This window comes from Schistocerca serialis, chromosome 1 (genome assembly GCF_023864345.2).
Source record: "Schistocerca serialis cubense isolate TAMUIC-IGC-003099 chromosome 1, iqSchSeri2.2, whole genome shotgun sequence".
NCBI lineage: Eukaryota > Metazoa > Arthropoda > Insecta > Orthoptera > Acrididae > Schistocerca > Schistocerca serialis.
In genome coordinates, this window is record NC_064638.1 from 811087879 (window position 1) to 811110026 (window position 22148).

Sequence of the window (22148 nt, forward strand, 5' to 3'; positions counted from 1 at the left end):
TACTGCGCGTGGGAGACTGTATACAATACATTCTTTTTTAAACCCAAGGATTCTGCAGCGAAAGACTTAGTAGCTGTTAACGACAATTGCAAAATAATTGATACGACTGGAGGTTAAGGGGGCACAAAAGTATTCTATTAGTTACGACATCTTTGTTATCAAACCCAACTGAGCTCTAGCTCGAATTTCCTTATACACAAGAAAGGCCACAAGGAAATACTAAAATAAAAATGAGGTATGCACATAACAAATTTCATACAAAGTAATCTTATATAAAAGAATATTGAAACAATGTGTTCACTGATTTTAACAGGAAACCATAATTATACAGCAAATTTCTCTGCAACACGTGAATTAAGATACATGATGTTCTACATGCACTGCCGGATGGCACGTTCAGGCAGTTCACTGTCTAAACAGCAAAGCAGAAGTCTATCAAAGAAGAATGTTTCACTTAGAGAGTCCTGAGTACGCGGCATACAGCACAAGACACTGTCACTATCCGTGCGCTCCAGCTACAGACTTCTCTGACACTGGGACATCGCAGATCGGTCCGCACTCCATGCAGTCAGCGCTGCTACCTCCGTGTTGTCCTCCTGACAAGGTGCCAGCCACTAAGGGCATCAGGTTCTCCTGCTTCGCAGCTTGATAGAACACTGTCGCCCCAGTCGTCAGTTCGGGTGGAGCTAGTAGGGGACTACTTTGATCAGCCCCACATCCTGTCGCCAGCAGCGAGAAAACTCCTGTAGCTTTGACGCTAACTCCTGAGCGGAGCAGAACAACAGCGCTGCAATAATTACGGCACCAATGAAAGTTTTTCTTGGTGGTATTGCTGTCTTGACTTGGGGGTGTCTGGAAAAAAAAAGAGAAGAATAATACGTCTAGAATAGTAGTCCTGGGGGTAATTAACCCCTGAGGGATAAAATGTAATTTTTGGAGGAGTAAAAACAAAAGGGTTCGATTGCGTTTCGGCCACGAAACTAAATTATTTTAAAGAAGATACAACAGGTCTAGAAAAATGTAGGCACTTTTTGGCAGTCAATATGAATGTAAAAAAATGACGTACCGTTGCAGTTCTTGCGCAGGAGGGAAGGTTATTTTATGTGATCAAAGTGACTCTCACTAGCAGCCAAACAACATCGATGGCGCTGATCTGTTGACCGAACTACAGCTGTCAGTTTTGCCTGTTGAGCCGCAGAGGACGCCTCGATAGTTTCTCGTAGCTCGCTCAGTGTAGCTGGGTTTTGTTGATAAACTTAAGTTTTTTAAGTCCTCCACAGGTAGAACTCGAGAGATTTAATGTCTGAAGACCGTCTATATAAATAGGGCACTACGTCAGTAGTGTGCGGATAAGTTGAAAATTTGAGTCGGCCAGCGACAGTGTACGCGTGGCCAAAGCAGTTAAGGCAACCGATCATTAGAAGCAGTCCGGCTTTCGCAACCGTGCAGTGCGGACGTGCTGTTGTTTCCGCCGGCCGCGGTGACCGAGCGGTTCTAGGCGCTACAGTCTGGAACCGCGCGACCGCTACGGTCGCAGGTTCGAATCCTGCCTCGGGCATGGATGTGTGTGATGCCCTTAGTTAGTTAGGTTTAAGTAGTTCTAAGTTCTAGGGGACTGATGACCTCAGAAGTTAAGTCCCATAGTGCTCAGAGCCATTTGAACCATTCTTTGCGCCGGCCGGAGTGGCCGTGCGGTTCTAGGCGCTACAGTCTGGAGCCGAGCGACCGCTACGGTCGCAGGTTCGAATCCTGCCTCGGGCATGGATGTGTGTGATGTCCTTAGGTTAGTTAGGTTTAATTAGTTCTAAGTTCTAGGAGACTGATGACCTCAGAAGTTAAGTCGCATAGTGCTCAGAGCCATTTGAACCATTTTTTGCTGTTGTTTCCGCCTGCGCGCTAGCTGTTGTTTACTTTCAGTGGCGGTCGATTACATGTACTACAACCATGGCCAACCGTTTCCGAAAATCCACACTACGATTCACCTTCTGCAATGACTAGACCCGAGCAAAGGCCTTGGTAGTGGAACGCTTCCTAAGCGGGATAGCTAAGACCCTAACTTCCGACATTTTGGGGAACCATTTGTCCATTTTAAACAATACCGTTTACGTCAAAGTCATCAATGACGCGTTGTGCGAAAGAATACTTCGTGATATCAAACGTGGACTACGCTTTTTCTACGTCGACGGCAAGGTTGGTGCGCTTACTGTGGACCACGCAGACTTGGGAAGTGCACCATACGAGTTTTCGAACACCCATTCGAGCTCCCGCTGGAAGACGTTCTACATCTATGTCTACTTGGATACTCTGCAAATCACGTTTATGTGCCTGGCAGAGGTTTCATCGAACCACCTTCACAATAATTTTCTATTATTCCAATCTCGTATAGCGTGCGGAAAAAACGAACACCTGTATCTTTAGGTGGAAGCTCTGATTTCCCCTATTTTATTATGGTGATCGTTTCTCCCTACGTACGCTCGAACTTCGTATTTGGTCAGCTTTGGTCTTAACAAGTGAAAGCCGGCCGCGGTGGTCTAGCGGTTCTAGGCGCTCAGTCCGGAACCGCGCGACTGCTACGGTCGCAGGTTCGAATCCTGCCTCGGGCATGGATGTGTGTGATGTCCTTAGGTTAGTTAGGTTTAAGTAGTTCTAAGTTCTAGGGGACTGATGACCATAGATGTTAAGTCCCATAGTGCTTAGAGCCATTTTTGAACAAGTGAAATTGTTTAATTTGATATTCAGATATTTGGCATGAAATAGAAAAGTTTCTTTGTTATCCCTGGACTATCATCCTTCCTCATTGCATTACTCGTGAGGTCAGAGTCGCTACTGGTGTAGTCATTAATTCTAACATACTCCATTGATGTTAATTCAGGTTTACCTTTGGAGATAGTGGAGATGTCCAGATGACGATGGGCTGTCGTACAGCAGCTGATGCAACATAATTTTACAGAATGTTTTGACTCGTTGCCTTGAGTATGTGATAATTGTGTCTTAAGTCTAACTGACGAATGTAGATGACTGCAACGGGTGTCTGTAGAATATGGTGTTATGTCTGTGTTGTATGATGATGAAGGAAAGAAGAGAATGGTACCCACTACGGCTATAAACACTGCTTTTCCCGAACAGGACAAACGAGGACGTCGGGCTTAGCATAGCCATCGGACAGGCGGATCGTCATTAACAATGAACAGTATCACACGCCCTCACTACATGAGATACTGGAAAGAATTTTGGAAATCAGTCCAGGAGAATAGTGCAAAATCGGGTAAACGGAAAATTTACGTCACCACCTCTCTTCCCCTTGTAAGCCAAATAGTCCAGGTGAAAATTTCTTCTCTCTCCTGGATTCTAACCCGTTACAACCGAGATTAGCGTCACTGAATAGTTGTTTAACGTCCTCGTTTACTGAGACGAGTTTGTCGATTTCTTATGCAGAATGGTCAAGCATTAGAATCTGTCCAAATTCCTCTCGATAAACACCGATCTCCCCTCCCCCGCCCCGCTCCATAGGTAGACATTTGAAGCCAGACCATGACACCACCAGTACCACCAGCACAAAGCTTCGTTATGGTTTTCATGAACGTTTCATCTGATAGTATGTTTCATTTTGCCCATATAATAATTCTGTCAGTTAAAATAAATTAAAATTAATTTTATCATTAAAAAAATAGGAAATCTGTGTACCGGACTATAATACCTCGATTAACACACTTATCGTCAAATTACAGCCTTTTATATATGTTCTCGCTTCTGATGTGTGGTTTTTAAAGAATCGGTCATTGGGACCAAACCCATCTCACTATCGTACAGAGTGCCCGAAAAAGTAGTTTGTTCAGTTATTCATTTCAAATCACGACGTTATTATAGGTTTCTCAGTAAATGTTACAGCTCTGGAGGATGGCTCTCGAGATAGAGAACTTCTTTCATGTTTTGTGATGACTAACCGACTTCACAATCACATCACAATTATTTGCACCATATATCGACATTTCCCTATCATATTTATGATCTCATTGCATTTTTTCCCTCCTGACGAAATCTAACTGCTGTTCGCATTTCGTCGATGATAGTTGTTTCAATAAAGACAACATTTTTCTCCGCTACGCGTTATGCGGCATTTGAATGATAGTGCTTGTGTACTCTTCACCGTCGTTATCTCATAGTGATTATTTTTCGTTTATGATGTAAAACATACGAATAATTTCATTCAAGGGTAAAGAATACCTTCATTTACTGTTTTCTAGTTCAAATGATCAATTCTTTCATTTTCGAAAGCTTTTTGCTCTTTGTTTGATACCAACTGCTCTGCATATGCAAACAGGTATTCATTTATACGTACAGACTTAATCAGTAAAGACTATAGGGAAAAGGAGTAGAACACCTTGAAAGACGATGTCGATCTTGATCCGATAACAGAATATGCCACATGGGGGATGGTGGATGTACTGATAATGGTCCACCGGCAGATGACACAGTGACATGGATACCATAATTCTGTCTGGGTCCACCCTGTTAAAAGTGAATGCCCGTGGACAGAAGGCTCACCGTAGTGCTAAGAGTTTGACGTGGTCGCCACGACATCACGCTGTTGCCCAAATATCGTCTGTCTATTTCGTATCAAGTATTTTTCGAGGGAATAAAATTAGATATCATTCTAAAATGTTCTCGAGCTTTTCCGAATATTCTCTGACGTTAACAAATCGTTTCAAATGTCCTGAAATATTCTGGAATGTTCTAGAATATTCCTTGGAAATGGCACATATGACACTGATCCGCACCTTCGCAAAATCATCTTCATCGATGAGTTGTACAGCATAGTAAAGACAGAGGAACAACTCAACGAAAAAGTGTATCCACTTATAGTGAGAAACTACGTAAGCAAACAGTAGTTGTATGAGCGAAAAATTTTGGCAACAGGAAATGACGTAGTTCAATAAACAAATCACCAAACACTGACACAAGAGGAAGAAAAAGTGTTTAAATCCAGTGATACAATTATGAACAAATGCGAGAGCGTAATATTCGCAACAAAATCCATAAATCCGCTCAGTGTTCCTGGTATGTCCTTGTGAAAAAGCTTCGACACAACATAATAGAAGCGCAAATACACGGGACGGTCAAAAAGTTTCGATTTTATGGCGTTGCTGCAGCGTTTATGCAACATAGCGCGACTCCGATGGGTATATAAAAGCACCGAGATGTAGGAAAGAGATTAGTGTGGCATTCGAGTCTTTCCGATGTGCGTATGGTAAATGCAGAAACGTAAACATGGCGACGTTATACGAAACGCGTCCAAACAAGGCCAACGTGCTGTTATCCTTTTCGTGGCTGCCGAAGGACAAACATCGCTAGACATCCATCGGAGACTGGAGAATGTGTATGGCGCAGCATGTCTGACGAAAACCACCTTGTGAAATGGCACGCCAAGTTCCGTGGTCTGGGAAGCCATCAGAACGACAATTCAAGTGGGAGGCAATCAAGCACCCGCCCTGTAGTCATGATCTCTCCCCATGCGATTATCACGCCTTCGGTCGCTTAAAGCAAGCTTAAAGGGAAGACGATTCCTGACGGTCAAGGATGTGCGGCAGTACCAAAAGGGGTTTGCTCAATCTGGTGGGTCTGTTGGATGATTCTATCAATGATCACGACGAGTTTTCCTGACTGGCCTACTTAGCGATTCTGGACTGTAAGACCTTCGAACGGAAAATTTTTGATCGGCCTTTATATTAAGAAAAACGGAAGGGCAAGTCGGTAATTATGAGCCGAATTTATTTAAGAAGTTCCACTTTCCTGCAAGACAAACCAGAAAGACAAACGATCCAATACGCGAAGGAAATTTAAAAGTCTTTTATTTCCCTCACGAGCAACTATGATGCTTGTCTTGCGCGTTTGCATGTCTGACACCAATCAAACTGATACGGCTATGCACAAGAAGGCAGAACGCCAAATGTAATTTATGTCAGATGCTTTACAAATGAGATGACTGATGCACACATTTTTTTCCAATTCAGGAAACAAATGAAAAAAAAATACCAGGCAAAGCAGGTGTCTTCCAGGTAGTATCTTATACAGGGTGTTACAAAAAGGTACGGCCAAACTTTCAGGAAACATTCCTCACACACAAAGAAAGAAAATATGTTATGTGGACATGTGTCCGGAAACGCTTACTTTCCATGTTAGAGTTCATTTTATTACTTCTCTTCAAATCACATTAATCATGGAATGGAAACACACAACAACAGAACGTACCAGCGTGACTTCAAACACTTTGTTACAGGAAATGTTCAAAATGTCCTCCGTTAGCGAGGATACATACATCCACCCTCCGTCGCATGGAATCCCTGATGCGCTGATACAGCCCTGGAGAATGGCGTATTGTATCACAGCCGTCCACAATACGAGCACGAAGAGTCTCTACATTTGGTACCGGGGTTACGTAGACAAGAGCTTTCAAATGCCCCCATAAATGAAAGTTAAGAGGGTTGAGGTCTGGAGAGCGTGGGGGCCAGGGAATTGGTCTGCCCCTACCAATCCATCGGTCATGAAATCTGTTGTTGAGAAGCGTACGAACACTTCGACTGAAATGTGCAGGAGCTCCATCGTGCATGAACCACATGTTGTGTCGTACTTGTAAAGGCCCATGTTCTAGCAGAATAGGTAGAGTATCCCGTATGAAATCATGATAACGTGCTCCATTGAGCATAAGTGGAAGAACATGGGGCCCAATCAAGACATCACCAACAATGCCTGCCCAAACATTCACAGAAAATCTGTGTTGATGACGTGATTGCACAATTGCGTGCGGATTCTCGTCAGCCCACACATGTTGATTGTGAAAATTTACAATTTGATCACGTTGGAATGAAGCCTCATCCGTAAAGAGAACATTTGCACTGAAATGAGGATTGACACATTGTTGGCTGAACCATTCGCAGAAGTGTACCCGTGGAGGCCAATCAGCTGCTGATAGTGCCTGCACACGCTGTAAATGGTACGGAAACAACTGGTTCTCCCGTAGCACTCTCCATACAGTGACGTGGTCAACGGTACCTTGTACAGCAGCAACTTCTCTGACGCTGACATTAGGGTTATCGTCAACTGCACGAAGAATTGCCTCGTCCATTGCAGGTGTCCTCGTCGTTCTAGGACTTCCCCAGTCGCGAGCCATAGGCTGGAATGTTCCGTGCTCCCTAAGACGCCGATCAATTGCTTCGAACGTCTTCCTGTCGGGACACCTTCGTTCTGGAAATCTGTCTCGATAGAAACGTACCGCGCCACGGCTATTGCCCCGTGCTAATCCATACATCAACTGGGCATCTGCCAACTCCGCATTTGTAAACATTGCACTGACTGCAAAACCACGTTCGTGATGAACACTAACCTGTTAATGCTACGTACTGATGTGCTTGATGCTAGTACTGTAGAGCTATGAGTCGCATGTCAACACAAGCACCGAAGTCACCATTACCTTCCTTCAATTGGGCCAACTGGAGGTGAATCGAGGAAGTACAGTACATACTGACGAAACTAAAATGAGCTCTAACATGGAAATTAACCGTTTCCGGACACATGTCCACATAACATCTTTTCTTTATTTGTGTGTGAGGAATGTTTCCTGAAAGTTTGGCCGTACCGTTTTGTAACACCCTGTATATTCCCCCACGTGCAACTATGTAAGAATATTTTGGGTTGTATCACTACTTAAACTATCTGACAAAAAGCATTCCGACACCTATTAGTGAACATTGATATGATGTGTCCCACCCCCCCACCCCCCCCCCCACCCCCCCCCCCCCCCCCATTCGTCGTTATAACGACTTAAACCCTGCTGGGGACACTTTCCATCAGGCAACTGAATGTGTGTGATTGAATGGTAGTCCATTCCTCCTCAGGTCAGGACTCTTGGTCAAAATTGTCAAATAGCTCTAAGCACTGGTCACATGGCTCTAAGCACTATGGGACTTAACATCTGAGGTCATCAGACCCTAGCTTAGAACTACTTAAACCTAACTAACCTACGGACATCACACACATCCATGCCCGAGGCAGGATTCGAACCTGCGACCGTAGCAGCATCGCGGTTACGGGCTGGTACCTAGTACAATTTCGAGAACGTTGTTGTCCACAAATCATTGCCTCACATGTACTACTTTATGACATGTGCATGGTCATGGCTATACAATCAATCATCGTCTTTTAACCGTTCTTGTACTACACTGAAGAGTCAAAGAAACTGGTACACCTGCCTAATATCGTGTAGAGCTCCTGCGAGCACGCAGAAGTGCCGCGACACGATGTGGCGTGGACTCGACTAATGTCTGAAGTACTGCTGGAGGGAATTGAGTCCATGAATCCAGCAGGGCTGTCCATAAATCCGAAATCTTACGAGGGGGACGAAATCTCTTCTGAACAGCACGTTGCAAGGCATCCAAGATACGCTCAATAATGTTCATGTCTGCTGAGTTTGGTGGCCAACGGAAGTGTTTAAACTCAGAATAGTGTCCCTGGTGCTATTCTGTATCAATTCTGGACTGTGGGTTGTCCCATTGTCCTACTGGAATTGCCAAAGTCTGTCAGAATGCACAATAGACTTGAAAGGATGCAGGAGCAGGTGATCAGACAGGATGTTTACGTGATCAGACAGGATGCTTACGTACGCAACACCTGTCAGAGTCGTATCTATACGTATCAGGGATTCCATATCACTCCAACTGCACATGCCCCACACCATTACACAGCCTCCACCTGCTTGCACAGTCCCCTGCTGACACGCAGAGTCCATGTATTCATGAGGTTGTCCCCATACCCGTACACGTCCATCCGCTCGATACAATTTGAAACGAGACTCGTCCGACTGGGCAACATGTTTCCAGTCATCAGCAGTCCATTTCCGGTGTTGACGGGCCCAGGCGAGGTGTGAAGCTCTGTGTCCTGCTTCGGCTCCGAAAGCCCATGTCGATGACGTTTCGTTGAATGGTTCGCACGCTGATGCTTGTTGATGGCCCAGCACTGAAACCTGCAGCAATTTGCGGAAGGATTGCACTTCTGTCACGTTCAACGATTCTCTTAGTCGTCGTTGGTCCCGTTCTTGCAGGATTTTTTGCCGGCCGCAGCGATATCGGAGATCTGATGCTTTACCACATTCCTGATATTCACAGTACACTGTAGGGGAAACTCCGCACTTCTTCGCTACCTCGGAGATGCTGTGTCCCATTGTTCGTGCGCCAACTATAACACCACGTTCAAACTCACTTGCCGGCCGCAGTGGTCTAGCGGTTCAGGCGCTCAGTCCGGAACCGCGCGACTGCTACGGTCGCAGGTTCGAATCCTGCTTCGGGCATGGATGTGTGTGATGTCCTTAGGTTAATTAGGTTTAAGTAGTTCTAAGTTCTAGGGGACTCATGACCACAGATGTTAAGCCCCATAGTGCTCAGAACCATTTGAACAATTTTGAAACTCACTTAATCTTGCTAATCTGTCATTGTAGCAGCAGTAACCAATCTAACAACTGCGACAGACATCTGTTGTCTTATATAGGCGTTGCCAGCCGCAGCGCCGTATCCTGCCTATTTATGTATTTTTGTATTTGAATACGTATGCCGATACCAGTTTCTTTGGCGCTTCAGTGTATACACACTACAAAAAGCTGCAAAAGGTGTTCATATCCTTCCTTAAATGCAACAGGCGGGCCACGCTAACAACGAGAACCACCCTCATACCGTAAAACTACCTGTTCCGTACTTCGCTGTCGGCACTTCACATGATGGTAGGTAACGTTCTCCAGGTATTTGCAAACTCACTACACACAGTTACTGTGCTAGCTGGACTGCTGGTAGCACCTTGGAACTCACGACTGTTTTCTTCCACTGATTTCACGCGATTTTTCTATAACCACGCTGCGGCAACACTCGACGGTCCCTGTCTGTCAGTACTGAGGTCCTCGTGGTCTCTGATTGGTCGTACTTGTTCCTGCGCGTTTCCACTTTACAGTCACATCACCAACAATCGCCTTGGGCTGCTTCAGAAGAAGGAAGATTATGGTTTAACCTCCTGTGGGCAGGTTTAGAAGGCTTGGAATGTCCTTGATGTATTTACCTAAATGATATCCAATGACTAGTTCACGTTCGGACTCACTGATCTCTCCTGAGAAACGGAGTGACAACAGAATACTCCCCGCCTCGTTTTATACTGGAGGGCGCACCTCTCGTGACATCTAGTGGTCAATTCTGCATTACAGAGAGGTGTACGCATGATTTTGGTCATATAGTGTACCGTCAATGTTCTTAGTATATTGTGCTCCATAATGTTGACTGTTCATATGAATGTGATGCACGTATTTCGTACATTCGTTTTTATTTCGGAACTAGAGTATCAATTCTTTGCGTGGTACTGTTTTCTCGTGGTTTAGTCATGTCAAGTCATGTCTTCAGTACTTACATAGTCGGTACCACCCGTTCCTTCCGTCTCCATGATTTCTACCTCACCCTTTATGGTCGTCCCATCCAGCTCACCCCCACCTTGAGATACCTTGGTCTCACCCTCGACCGTCACCTCACCTCTCACCTCCTGACCATCCAGCAGAAAACCCATTCCCACCTCTGCCTCCTGAAACTCCTGTCTGGCCAGACATGGGGATTGCATCCTTCCACCATCCTCCACACCTACAAATCCATCATCCGTCCTATCCTCTGTTATGTCAGCGTTGCCTGGATCTCTGCACCCACCCGCTTTTACAAGGCCCTCCAAATCCTCGAACGCCATGCACTCCGGCTTGCCTTCCATATCCACCTCCTTCCCCTACACGGCTCCTGTATGACCTCATCCCCTTCCCCCACCTCCTCCTTTTCCTCCAACATCTCTGCATCCTTTACACTGTCCGCAGGCTTAATCCCACCCACCCTCTGGTTTCCTCCTTCCTCTCCACCCCCTGCACTTCGCCGCGCCTCTATCGCTATATCCCTCCCTCTCTCCACATCCACACCCTCCATCTAATTCATCAGGGCAATTTCCTCCCCCTCCCAGATGATGAGCTTCGCCGTGACATATACCCTTCCTTGCAACTATAATCTGGCCTTGTCCCCCCCCCTTCGTCCCCAGGGCCCCCCTTTTTCCTATCCCCTCCTTCTCCCAGAGCGAAGTTTCCTCCTTCCCTCCCTGAGTACCTGCACCCCCTCCTCAGCTGTTTTCCTCTCCTGTCCCTTCCCTTCCGAGCCTTCCTTTGGCGTGCACCCACCTCATCCCCCTTTCTACCCCTCCTCCTCACCTCCTTTCCCCTTCTTCCCATTTCCCTTGTCCCCCCCGCCCCTTGCGAGGTTATCTAGTGATGTGGGTTTTCATTGTTTGCTCTACCTGTTTTTCGTCCATGACAGTTCCTTGCTACGCCGTCCGACATGTGGCTGTTTTACGCGTTCTACGGACTTTTATACTCCGGCCGTACTTTGCCTGGTGCCTTTTAATGTAGTGTGTGTGGTTTTTTGTGTAACATACTTTTTTAGATTTTTATCTCCGAATTACAGTCACCGCTTTGTATGTCTTCTTTGCTTCTGTTCCGCCTGTTTTGTTTCTATATTCCGCCATATTGTCTCCTTTATATTGTTTTTAAATATCTTCCTGTCTATTTATGTCTCTTGGCTGAAGAGCAGCGCTTATGCTGCTGCCAGCCCGCCCCTGATGGGGAGTGGAAATGACAATATAGGGAAAAAAAAGCATTTGAGTGCTAATATGTGCAGCATATCTGAACTGTGTATTGTGGCGCAGGTAGAAGGTAAGGTTGGAGACTGCAGACTGAAGTGAGGGGCTTGGTGTGCTGCAGTGCGCCGAGCAGTGCGTGCGGGAGCGCGCGGTGAGCAAGGCGGGCAGCTGCCCCGGCGACCTGTCGGCGCTGTCGGCGTTCGAGGCGGCGTGCATCACGGCGTGCGCGCACGACGGCGACTGCCCCGCCACCGACAAGTGCTGCCCCAACGCCTGCGGCGCCACCTGCCAGCGCGCGCAGCAGCTGGACGTGGCCCCAGGTACGCCAGGGAGACGCTCCCGCCTCCAACACAGCGCGCACTCTTCTTATCTTTCATTACTCCCCCAGAAGGAAGGACGCAGCATCGGAGAGAATCTAATGCCCTTTGAAGCCTTAGCTTAATTAGGTATTGGTGTTTGGACACACTGAAAGATTGTGGTGAGGAATGTTAGGGTACACATCGTCCAAGAAGGAGCTGAGTGCAAGGTCGCAAAATGGCAGCGATGTTAGGGCTTTCGATGCTCCACGTATTGTTTACCATGCAACCACACTGTTGGCTGCTAACGCAACACGAAGCGGAACTGGAGGTATCCAATGGTGAGTACAGCACGAGCCTACGGAGTGTAGTTCAACTGTTCAGTCGACAAATAACTCACAACAGTACTGCAGTGCTAGCGGTATTTATAAAAAGCAGGACAATGACAATGATAAACAAAGCAAATATTGCATTATAGCTACAGCAACAGTTATCGAAGTTGACATTTCATCAGAAAGGAACCCAAGGAATTCCGCACAGTGAGAAAGAATTGGCAGATGGAATACCTGTATCAGCGTTTCTGCAAGATGAGTCAGTGTAATTTGTGATGTCGTTTACGCTCGACTGTGCGAACAATGTACGTGAGGAGTACAATGATGACGATACGTGCTTAACAAGTGAAACTGACACTAAAACACGTGTCGAGCCACGTAGTTCATCACCCTTGTTGGATACGGAGACATAAATCTCGTCTCCAGTGAAACTTAGTTTTCAAATAAGTCCTCAACAGTATGACCATGTAGTGCATAAGAAAAACTGTGGATATTCAAGGGAGGACAAAACGCGCTTGTTACAAAAACTGGTGTTTGCGTGTTTCGACGATGCTCGATACAATTTACACGATGTGCGTGATAGAGACGAACTACGTTATGCACACTGAATTGCGAACATCATAGAGTACAGTGATTTCAAGGAAACCAGCGGACGATTGCATAACTTCAAACAGTGCTACAGGTTTGGAAGACGTAAGGTAACGGAATTCTGGACGATGCATAGCAAACTGCGAAATTGGCACCAGAATTAGTAGATAAAATGAACAAACTTATCACAGGGTTTTGTAAGAAATTTGTTTTCAACTCCGGCCACTCATGATTTGAAGAAGATATGCGTGTGAAAGGAACCCTGGAAATTAGAGGTACGAAGAAAGTTGTATCAAGATCAACTAACATTAATGCCGTAACGTATCCGTATACAATTATGCCGACTGTTAATCTGGATGGTAAATTGGCTGGAAAGTTATTTATTGTGCTTGAGGTGCTCTGCTGCCAGCGATTCTTTCTCGTGGGCGTGATCTTGCAAGGGCAGCAGGGAGTATTTACGTCACAGCAAGCAAGAGTGGGAGAATGAGCGTAAGAGAAATATAACTGCGGTATGAACACTGCCTCTGGCCAATAATTGCTCAAATTAACTTCTTTTGCTTGATTCCTGGTCTGCGTATACAAAATCGTACTCCTTTAGAGAAAACTATCCCTCCGGGAAAGTGTGTGACATTGTAAATCACACCACCGTCAACCACACGACAAATTCAGCCTCTGGATGTTTGTTTTTTCCGTGCCCATAAAACATATTATAGCAGCTTCGCTTTAAAGGTTGGCTAGTTTCACGATAAACCTTGTGGCACACACTTTCGCATTCGTTTGCTTGCCATCACGTTCCATCAGCTCCCATCACCCCGTTAGACCAATATGTTTGTAAAAGCATTTTTTACAAGTGGATACCTAGATGAATGTCCTGCACCGTTTGTAACTCACAAGGAATTCGCATTCGATCTTGTTGGTGCAAACTTCTGTGATCACTGTGGCGCACCATTTTTCATTCAGCGATCATTGTGCGAGTTAATGGTTTGCTTTGAACAATTATTGAATTTCAACGACGTCCGTTGTGAAGTGTAATACGTGCGTCCCACAGAAGGTTGATCTCCGCACCTTCCGCACACTAATTTTCTATCGCCTTCTGATACACACGGTGTGCACTTTCGTTAATGTATTGACTTATCATGGCAAGTATCTCGGATTGGCAGCCATTGCAGCAGTGCCTAGTGGCAAAAGTGTCCAGGATTTGACTGTTTCCCCTCTATTCTTCCTTGGCATTCTGATGTAGGGGACGGGACGTGACCCTAGCGGTGGCGGATGAATCGGCTGACGGTGAAGCAGGACGGAGCGCCGTCTCCCCACCTGGACGTGGGCTGCGGAGGTATTGGTGACTGGAGTCTTACAGTGAGCCGTCAGTAAAACACCCCTGGTTATAACAGTCCTTTATACGTGTGAATTACAGCTCTCCGCCTGGATGACTGCGTATCCGGGCTGGACCATCCCCTTGGTGTGACAACAAACGTGATTTATCCAACCAGACGACACGTTTACACTGATCCACGGTCCAGTCTCGATGATTCTGTTCCCACAGCAATCATAACTGGCGATGTAGTTGGGCCAACTTGGAAACACGCAGGGGTCGTCTGTTGTGGAGCTCCATGCTAAGCAGTATGGGCTGTACAGTGCGTTCCGAAATACTTGTGCTTGCACCAGCATTGCACTCTGTCGTCCTACACAGATTGATACCATACCTGCTTCACAGGGGCGGCAGTCCTCCGTCTTCGCGTTCTGTGACAAGGCGTGGACGTCCAACAACATGTTACTTACTCGTTGCTTCACCGTCCTTCAGCCACTATCCTACATATACACATGACAGCAATGGGCGAAGCCCGACCAGCTTCACCGTTTTCGAGATACTCGTTCGCAGGCTTTCCGTAGTAATAATCTGCCCCTTGTCAAAGTCGCATATCGCAATGGGTTTCCCCATTCGCATATCTTCGCTAGGGTGATCCCCCGTCCGTGTCTGATCCGCTTACATACTTTCGTTACTGCGTCAAGTACCCGCAACGCCACCAGACGGCATGCAACGTTGCGGTGGGCACAGACATAATGTTTTGGCTCATCAGTGTATGTTTTGATGAGTTTCTAACATTGCTTAAAATTTTAGCGGTAAAACTACGAAGCCAGCTGCAGTGGGACGAACACATAAGACCAGTCGTTGGGAAGAGGAATAAGACAGCTGGATTTGCTCTGGAGAAGTGCATTTCTAAAAGGAATCGCATACAAGACACTAGTGTATTCAGTTCTAGAGTAGTGCCGTAGTGTTTGGAGCTGCTATCAGCGGACATCGAACGAATTTGGAGACGCGATGTTGGTGTCATGACTAGTCCGTACAGTCCATGCGAAAGTAGCTCTTTCTCAAGGAACGTAAATGGTAATCATTTGAATAACGGTGGTTCTCTCGAAAATGAGTTGGTAAATACAGAAAACCAACAACTGCGCTGCCACTACGTTGGAACTCGCACAGGACCATAAGACACGACAGAAATGTCACTGACTTTAGCAGCAGCCACGCTCTGCGTCGGACTATGTAGTCGCTTCCGGAGTGTAGTAACTGTAGGTGTAGGTGCAGGCGTAGTATTTCGAAGGATTTTCCCGTAGGATTGGTGAACAAACCAAAGTGGCAGTTTCTAGGGGAAGTTATGCACAGTACATGAGGAAGGTCGATTGTATATTTCTAACCATTCCCTCCTAAAACGAGTCTATGGCCATAGTCACTGGGCCATTTCACTCCGTCTCATTATCCACGTGACTTACTAGCCAAATAAACGAAATCTTCTATCCGTCCAAGCTACTCGTGCTGAGAATACCTATTGCCCTCACTGAGTGCCTTGGATCGCTGGAAAATCTCTTACTACATAGTCACAAAATTTGAAAAGAGGAGCTAAAAATATAATTTAGTGGAAGGAGGTGCATTAATTCATCACGAGGTCAAAAACTGTCTTCTGTCATAAGCAACATTATACTTCCCCGTTAAAATTTTTTAAGTTGACCTCTCTTTAAAACCAGGGGCACCATCGGGAGAGTAAATACGGAAGAAATGTAATAAATCATAACCAAAGCACACTTATCCTCATGACAATGAAAAATATAAAATACAACAACATAGTTTCAATTCAAAATTTGAAGATGTTTTTGACGTATCACATACTAATGTCTCGTACATTCTGTGTAATTTTCTGTGGTTCTCACCAACTACAAATGACGTACAAACCAGAAGAATTACTAAGGAATGTAGTAATGTTTCCAAACAATGTTTGTAATGCGTAGGAAAACACATTTACGCACTTCCGACTTTCTTGGAGTGGAGAAGCCAGTCTTTTGATTTCGTATTCGTAATACAGGTGCACTCCGCATGCGGTGGCCTGCTTCGTCACTCGCAGCCCTTTATATGAAGACGTTGGCTGTAAACAATTGTAAGGGTGTAACTGGTTGTTTTGAGAAATTACGCAGCAAAGGTTTCAATAAAATCACCTAAATAAAATAATTTAAGTACATGCAATGTGATTGTTATTCGGGTAAGTCATTGTTTTCAAATATATTTACAGTAATGGCATATTTTTGAAATGGTATATTCTACCCAACTTTTATTCTTAAAAATTAGTCAATGGGTACTTAACATTGTTACAAACTGAGTACACTTAACATGTATTACTATTGACTTACCACTCATTATTTGGTGGGCGATTTAAAGAAACGTTACTACGAAACCTCTCAAAAATAAAAATTCAGAAGGTTCTAATTCTTTCAGTTTTTGATAGTAAGATTTGCATTGACAATTTTTGCCATGATAAAGTACGAAAATCCTCAATATTAATATGGAATTCAGCACAATATAAAATTAATTTTAGCAAGCGCCTTACTACAGCATGTAAAGCATGTTTAGCACAGCTCTTAACATTTCTTCCATTAACCAGTCAATGAAATTCAAGTAGACTATGGTAAGGGACACAAAATTGTTTATTTCTTTAAAAAAATTCTTCCACTCACCTTATTAATAACTACTTTTGAAGTGCATTTGCGCTCGGATACAAATGCAGGCTCTTATCTGAGATTTAGATGTCCACGTCATTCTCGGACTTATACAAATCAACCCTGAAAAGCATTTACGAGGCATGAAAACTGCGCTTGCCACTACTACTGGAAGCCTTTTTTGGCACTTACCACTGATTAGATGCACAAAGTTGCTATTAGTGACAATCTGAAATTAGAGAAAGAGAGCTACTTCTCGGTTTATCGTGGAACTACCAACTAATATAAGTGAAACGCGTCACTTAACATGTTTTGCAGGAAATAACTCTGTTTCCCATCGATTTCCCTTACCACTGTTTATAGACAAGGTCTTTATACATCCGGCCTATGATCCATAGTATTTTATTCCAAGTTCTGAAAGCTTCTGGATAGATGACAGAACTAGACAGATCTCGGGTTACCTCTAGTGTCTGATTCCACCCGTCGGCTTTGACCAATGACATCATACCTAACGCATAGATGGTGCAAAGAGGCAGTCTATGACAGCAAATGTCGTATTTGAAATTAAACGAATGTAACACAGGATAAAATTACAATCAGAGTTTGCATGATTAACTATTTAGCCACAAATTATATCTAAAAGAATGGAAAGCAACGAAAATAAATAAGAACAGAAAAAGAGAAATATTCATGTCTGAAATAAGTTACCGTCTCAATGTAGCACAGTTATCGATTCCAATCATTACGCGGTTCGTTACTTAGACTATGTTTGCAGCAAATGTGTGCACGATAGTCGCGGAATTTTTGGATTTGATCTTACTGTCTTCACTACTGTGAAAAAGAAAGAAACAGAACCCGTACCTACAATATTTGTTACTTTTTCGCAGTATGGCGAGATCAATAAAACTCTAAAAATCCTACAACAACCGAGTACACACACTCACTGCAAAAAAGTCCAAAATTATGAGTCATCGAGTGGTTGGATTCCGTAACGAGAATTGACCTCCTACATAGGTCAGTTATAGTCACCGACTCCAACAATTCCGTGGATCATTATTTAAACCATTTTTACGGCAGGTGTGTTCACAGAAGTGTAATAGGATCACTGCTTTTTGATTGCCCTCTAAGCTACTGCAAAAAATTAAAAATATTGGAATCAGTGACTAGAATTAAGCTATATTAGAGGTCAGTTCTAGTTATTGATTCCAACCATTACATGCTTCATTATTTAGAACGTTTATGCAGCAGGTGTGACCTGAATTGTAGAAGGATTTCTACACTTGTAATTCCTCTCCAAACTGCTATGAAAATGTAACAAATATGGGAATTGGTAACTAGAATTAACGCATAAAGGTCAATTCTAGGTATCGATTTCAATATTCGTTACTTTTGTTAATTTTAATTATCTGTGTACTTTTGTCCTATAGTTTATGAGTCGGTTTTTCCACATTTCACTCTCCCGGTTTCGTATTACATTTTAGTTTCTCCCCGCCCAAAACCCCCACATTCCCGCTGTAGCCCCGTTAGATTCAATAATTCTTATTATTATAAGTTAACGTATTTTATGATACTACCACTTTCCCACTCGCTATACTGTAATAGAAATTAAAGGTTGTCTGTGCTTTTCTTCTTCGCTTATGTTACGACAGTAATTTATTAATTTATTTCAGATACACATATTGCTCTATTGTTTTATTTATTTCCACTATTTTCAGTTCGTTTCGATATAATTCGTGGCTAAGTAATTAATCGCGTGAATTGTGATCGTAATTTTATAACACGCTACATTCCTTTCTTTACGAATATCATCAGCTGCTTTCAGAGAATACGTCTATGTAGCATACGTGCCTCTAGTATGACGTCGTTGCTCAAAGCTGACGAGAGGAATCGGAGACAAGAATTTATCCCTGATATGGGATACACATTCCCCAGTGCTCAAAAGTGTCCCATGAACCACGGAGGGGTTAAGTAGGCAGTGACTTCGTAATTAGGTGCGTGGCCGCTGTAGCAGGTGGCGGCGAGTGTGTTAATGCCCGCAGGTCTGTCGGCAGTGCCGGTGAACGTGAGCGCTTCGGAGCGCGGCCACGGGCGCGTCCACGTGCAGTGGCGGCTGCCGGGCGACGACGGCCACGCCTACGGCGACGGCGGGGGTGGCGGGGGCGACGCGGAGGCGCAGCTGGTGTTCGTGGTGCAGGAGCGCCACCACGTGGGGCAGCGGCTGGCGCGCGACCGCCTGGGCGCCTGGGGCCCGCTGCACCGCGGCGTGCGGCCGCACTGCCTGCTGCCCAGGGGGCTCATCCGGCCCGGCAGGTGAGCCGTCCCCAGGCTGCGGCGCACATAGCCCAGCGCTATTCACCTGTCTCTAAAAAGTGCAGAAATCAGGGAGAACATCATTGCCTGAGAGATCACAAAGAGGTTTTCCATTATCGTGCACCCAGCATCTGTCTTTTGCTAAGTGCGAGAGTTGTGTCTTGATGTATGAACTCACTGCAGGTACTGTTACGAATGTGTAGACTTTAGTGTCAGGTTTATGTTGTTAACGACGACGAGAGAGAGAGCAGAATGGGTCCTCTGATATTTACTGTATACATCTACATCTACATATATACTCCGCTAGCCACCAAAAGGTGTGTGGTGGAGGGCACAATTCGCCCCATAGTCACATTCCTCCCCCCCCCCCCCCCCCCCTCTCTGTTCACTCGCGGATCGCGAGGGAAAAACGACTGTCTGAAAGCCTCAGTACGCCCTCCTATTCCCCTTATGTTTGAATGGTGATCATTGGGAGATTTGAAAGTTGGTGGTAATAATATATGCTCTACATCCTCGGTGAAGATCGGATTTCGGAATTTAGTGAGCAGCGACTTCCGTTTAGCGCTCCGTCTGTCCGCAAGAGTGTCCCACTTCAAACTTTCATCTCGCGATGGCTAAATGTGCAAGTCACAAATCTTGCCGCTCTTCCTTGGACCTTCTCAATCTCCTGAACCAGACCCAAGTGGTAAGGGTCCCATACAGTCGAGCAATACTCCAAGACTGGACGAACTAACGTATTGTAAGCTACTTCCTTTGTTGGAGGATACATCGCTTCAGGATTCTACCAATAAACCGAAATCTGGAGTTCGCCTTACCCGTTACTTGTGTAATCTGATCATTCCATTTGAGATCATTTCGAATAGTCACACCCAGATACTTGACGGACGTTACCGCTTCCAAAGACTGGGCATTTATTTTGTACTCGTACATTAATGGGGATTTTCGCCTTGTTATACGCAGTAGGTTACACTTACTAATATTGAGACATAACTGCCAGTCATTACACCACGCATTTATTTTCTGCAAATCCTCATTGATTTGTTCACAAATTTCGTGTGATACTACTTTCCTGTAGAATACAGCATCATCTGCAAACAATCTAAGGCAGCTGTCAGTACCATCAACCAGATACATAGCAGATACCAGGTAGGGCCAGTAACATTATTAGATTCCTCGCCAACGACGATGTTTGTTGCAAGAAACTATCTTCACTGGACAGCAGAGTAGGGAAAAACCAACCGGTCAAAACCAATATCGGTATTTTAATTCCGAATAACCGGTAGTTTTCGGTATTTGTTTGAACACTGGTGTAACAGTTACTTCTTTTCATTTTATGCTAATAACGGAGTAAAAAAAAAAAAGATAAACAGAAATATCGATTAGCTATAGCAACAGTGCTAAAATTTTTCGTTTTTAAGTAAACTAGTCTTTAAAAAAGAAGTAATTTTTCTACGTTAAATAGCATTATTTTGAAATAATGTGTTATTTCAGAAAATGGGAAACGCGAACAGTGCTATTTTAATAACAACGTCCACAGACGCGAGCAACAAACAAATGGCAATAGAATTAGTACAGCATTGCTCCCGTGTGTCGTGGCTCAAGATACGCGTGCACATGCACTGTGTAAGACTTTCCCCCGTCTAGTCTACACAGTAATTTCTCGCTGTATTCACTGGACATCCGTTGTACTGCAGAATGGCACCAATCCTAGATCTAGAAATATTTTTATAAATTTACATAAGAATGAATTACAATGCTTCATATGCTTTAAAAGACTAAAATTGGTCTGCCATCTCTAGAAACTAATAAAATGGGAGGAGATTATGGTAACAGTAATAAATGAAAAACTTCACATCTACATCTACGTGATTTTTCTGCTATTCACAATTAAGTGCCTGGTAGAGGGCTCAATGAACCACCTTCAAGTTGTCTCTCTACCGTTAAGCTCTAGAACGGCACGCGAAAAAACCAACACGTAAATTTTTCTGTACGAGCCCTGACTTCTCTTATTCTGTAATCATGATCATTTCTCATTATGTAGGTGGGTGCCAGCAGAATGTTTCCGCAATCGGAGGAGAAAACTGGTGATTGAAACTTCATAAGAAGACCCCGTCGCAACGAAAAACGCCTTTGTTTTAATGATTGCCACTCCAATTCACGTATCATGTCTGTGACACTATCTCACCTATTTCGCGATAATACAAAACGAGCTGCCCTTTTTTGTGCTTTTTCGATGTCATCCGTCAGTCCCACCTGATGCGGAACCCACACCGCACAGCAATACTCCAGAATCGGGTGGACAAACGTGGCGTAAGCAGTCTCTTTAGTAGACCTTTGCACCTTCTAAGTGTTCTGTCATTGAATCGCAGTCTTTTGTTTGCTCTACCCACAATATTATCTATTTGATCGTTCCAATTTAGGTTATTTGTAGTTGTAATCCCTAAGTATTTAGTTGAATTTACAGCCTTCAGACTTGTGTGACTCATCGCATAATCGAAATTTAGCAGTTTTCTTTTAGTAATCATGTGAATACCTTCACACTTTTGTTTATTCAGGTTTAATTGCCACTTTTCGCACTATACAGATATCTTATCTATATGATTTTGCAAGTCGTTTTGATCATCTGATGACTTTACAAGACGGTAAATGACAGCATCATCTGCAAACAATCTAAGACGGCTACTCAGATTGTCTCCTACGCCGTTAATATAGGTCAGGAACAATAGAGGGTCTATAACACTTTCTTGGGGAACGCCGGATATTACTTCTGTTTTACTCGATGACTTTCCGTCTATTACTAAGAACTGTGACCTTTCTGAGAGGAAATCACGAATCCAGTCTCACAACTGAGGCGATACTCCGTAGGCACGCAGTTTGGTTAGAAGACGCTAGTGAGGAACGGTGTCGAAAGCCTTCTGGAAATCGAAAAATATGGAATCAATTTGAC

The 22148-nt window shown here is 44.4% G+C and overlaps 1 protein-coding gene across 1 annotated transcript in view; it reads left to right on the forward strand.

Annotated features, from left to right (window-relative positions):
- LOC126435797 (anosmin-1) overlaps positions 1 to 22148 on the forward strand; it is a 297027-nt gene that overhangs the window by 231109 nt on the left and 43770 nt on the right. Inside the window, exons 2-3 of the mRNA XM_050090466.1 lie at positions 11813 to 12011; positions 18931 to 19201. Of these exons, the coding sequence (XP_049946423.1) occupies positions 11813 to 12011; positions 18931 to 19201 (470 nt within the window). The remainder of the gene's footprint in view (positions 1 to 11812; positions 12012 to 18930; positions 19202 to 22148) is intronic.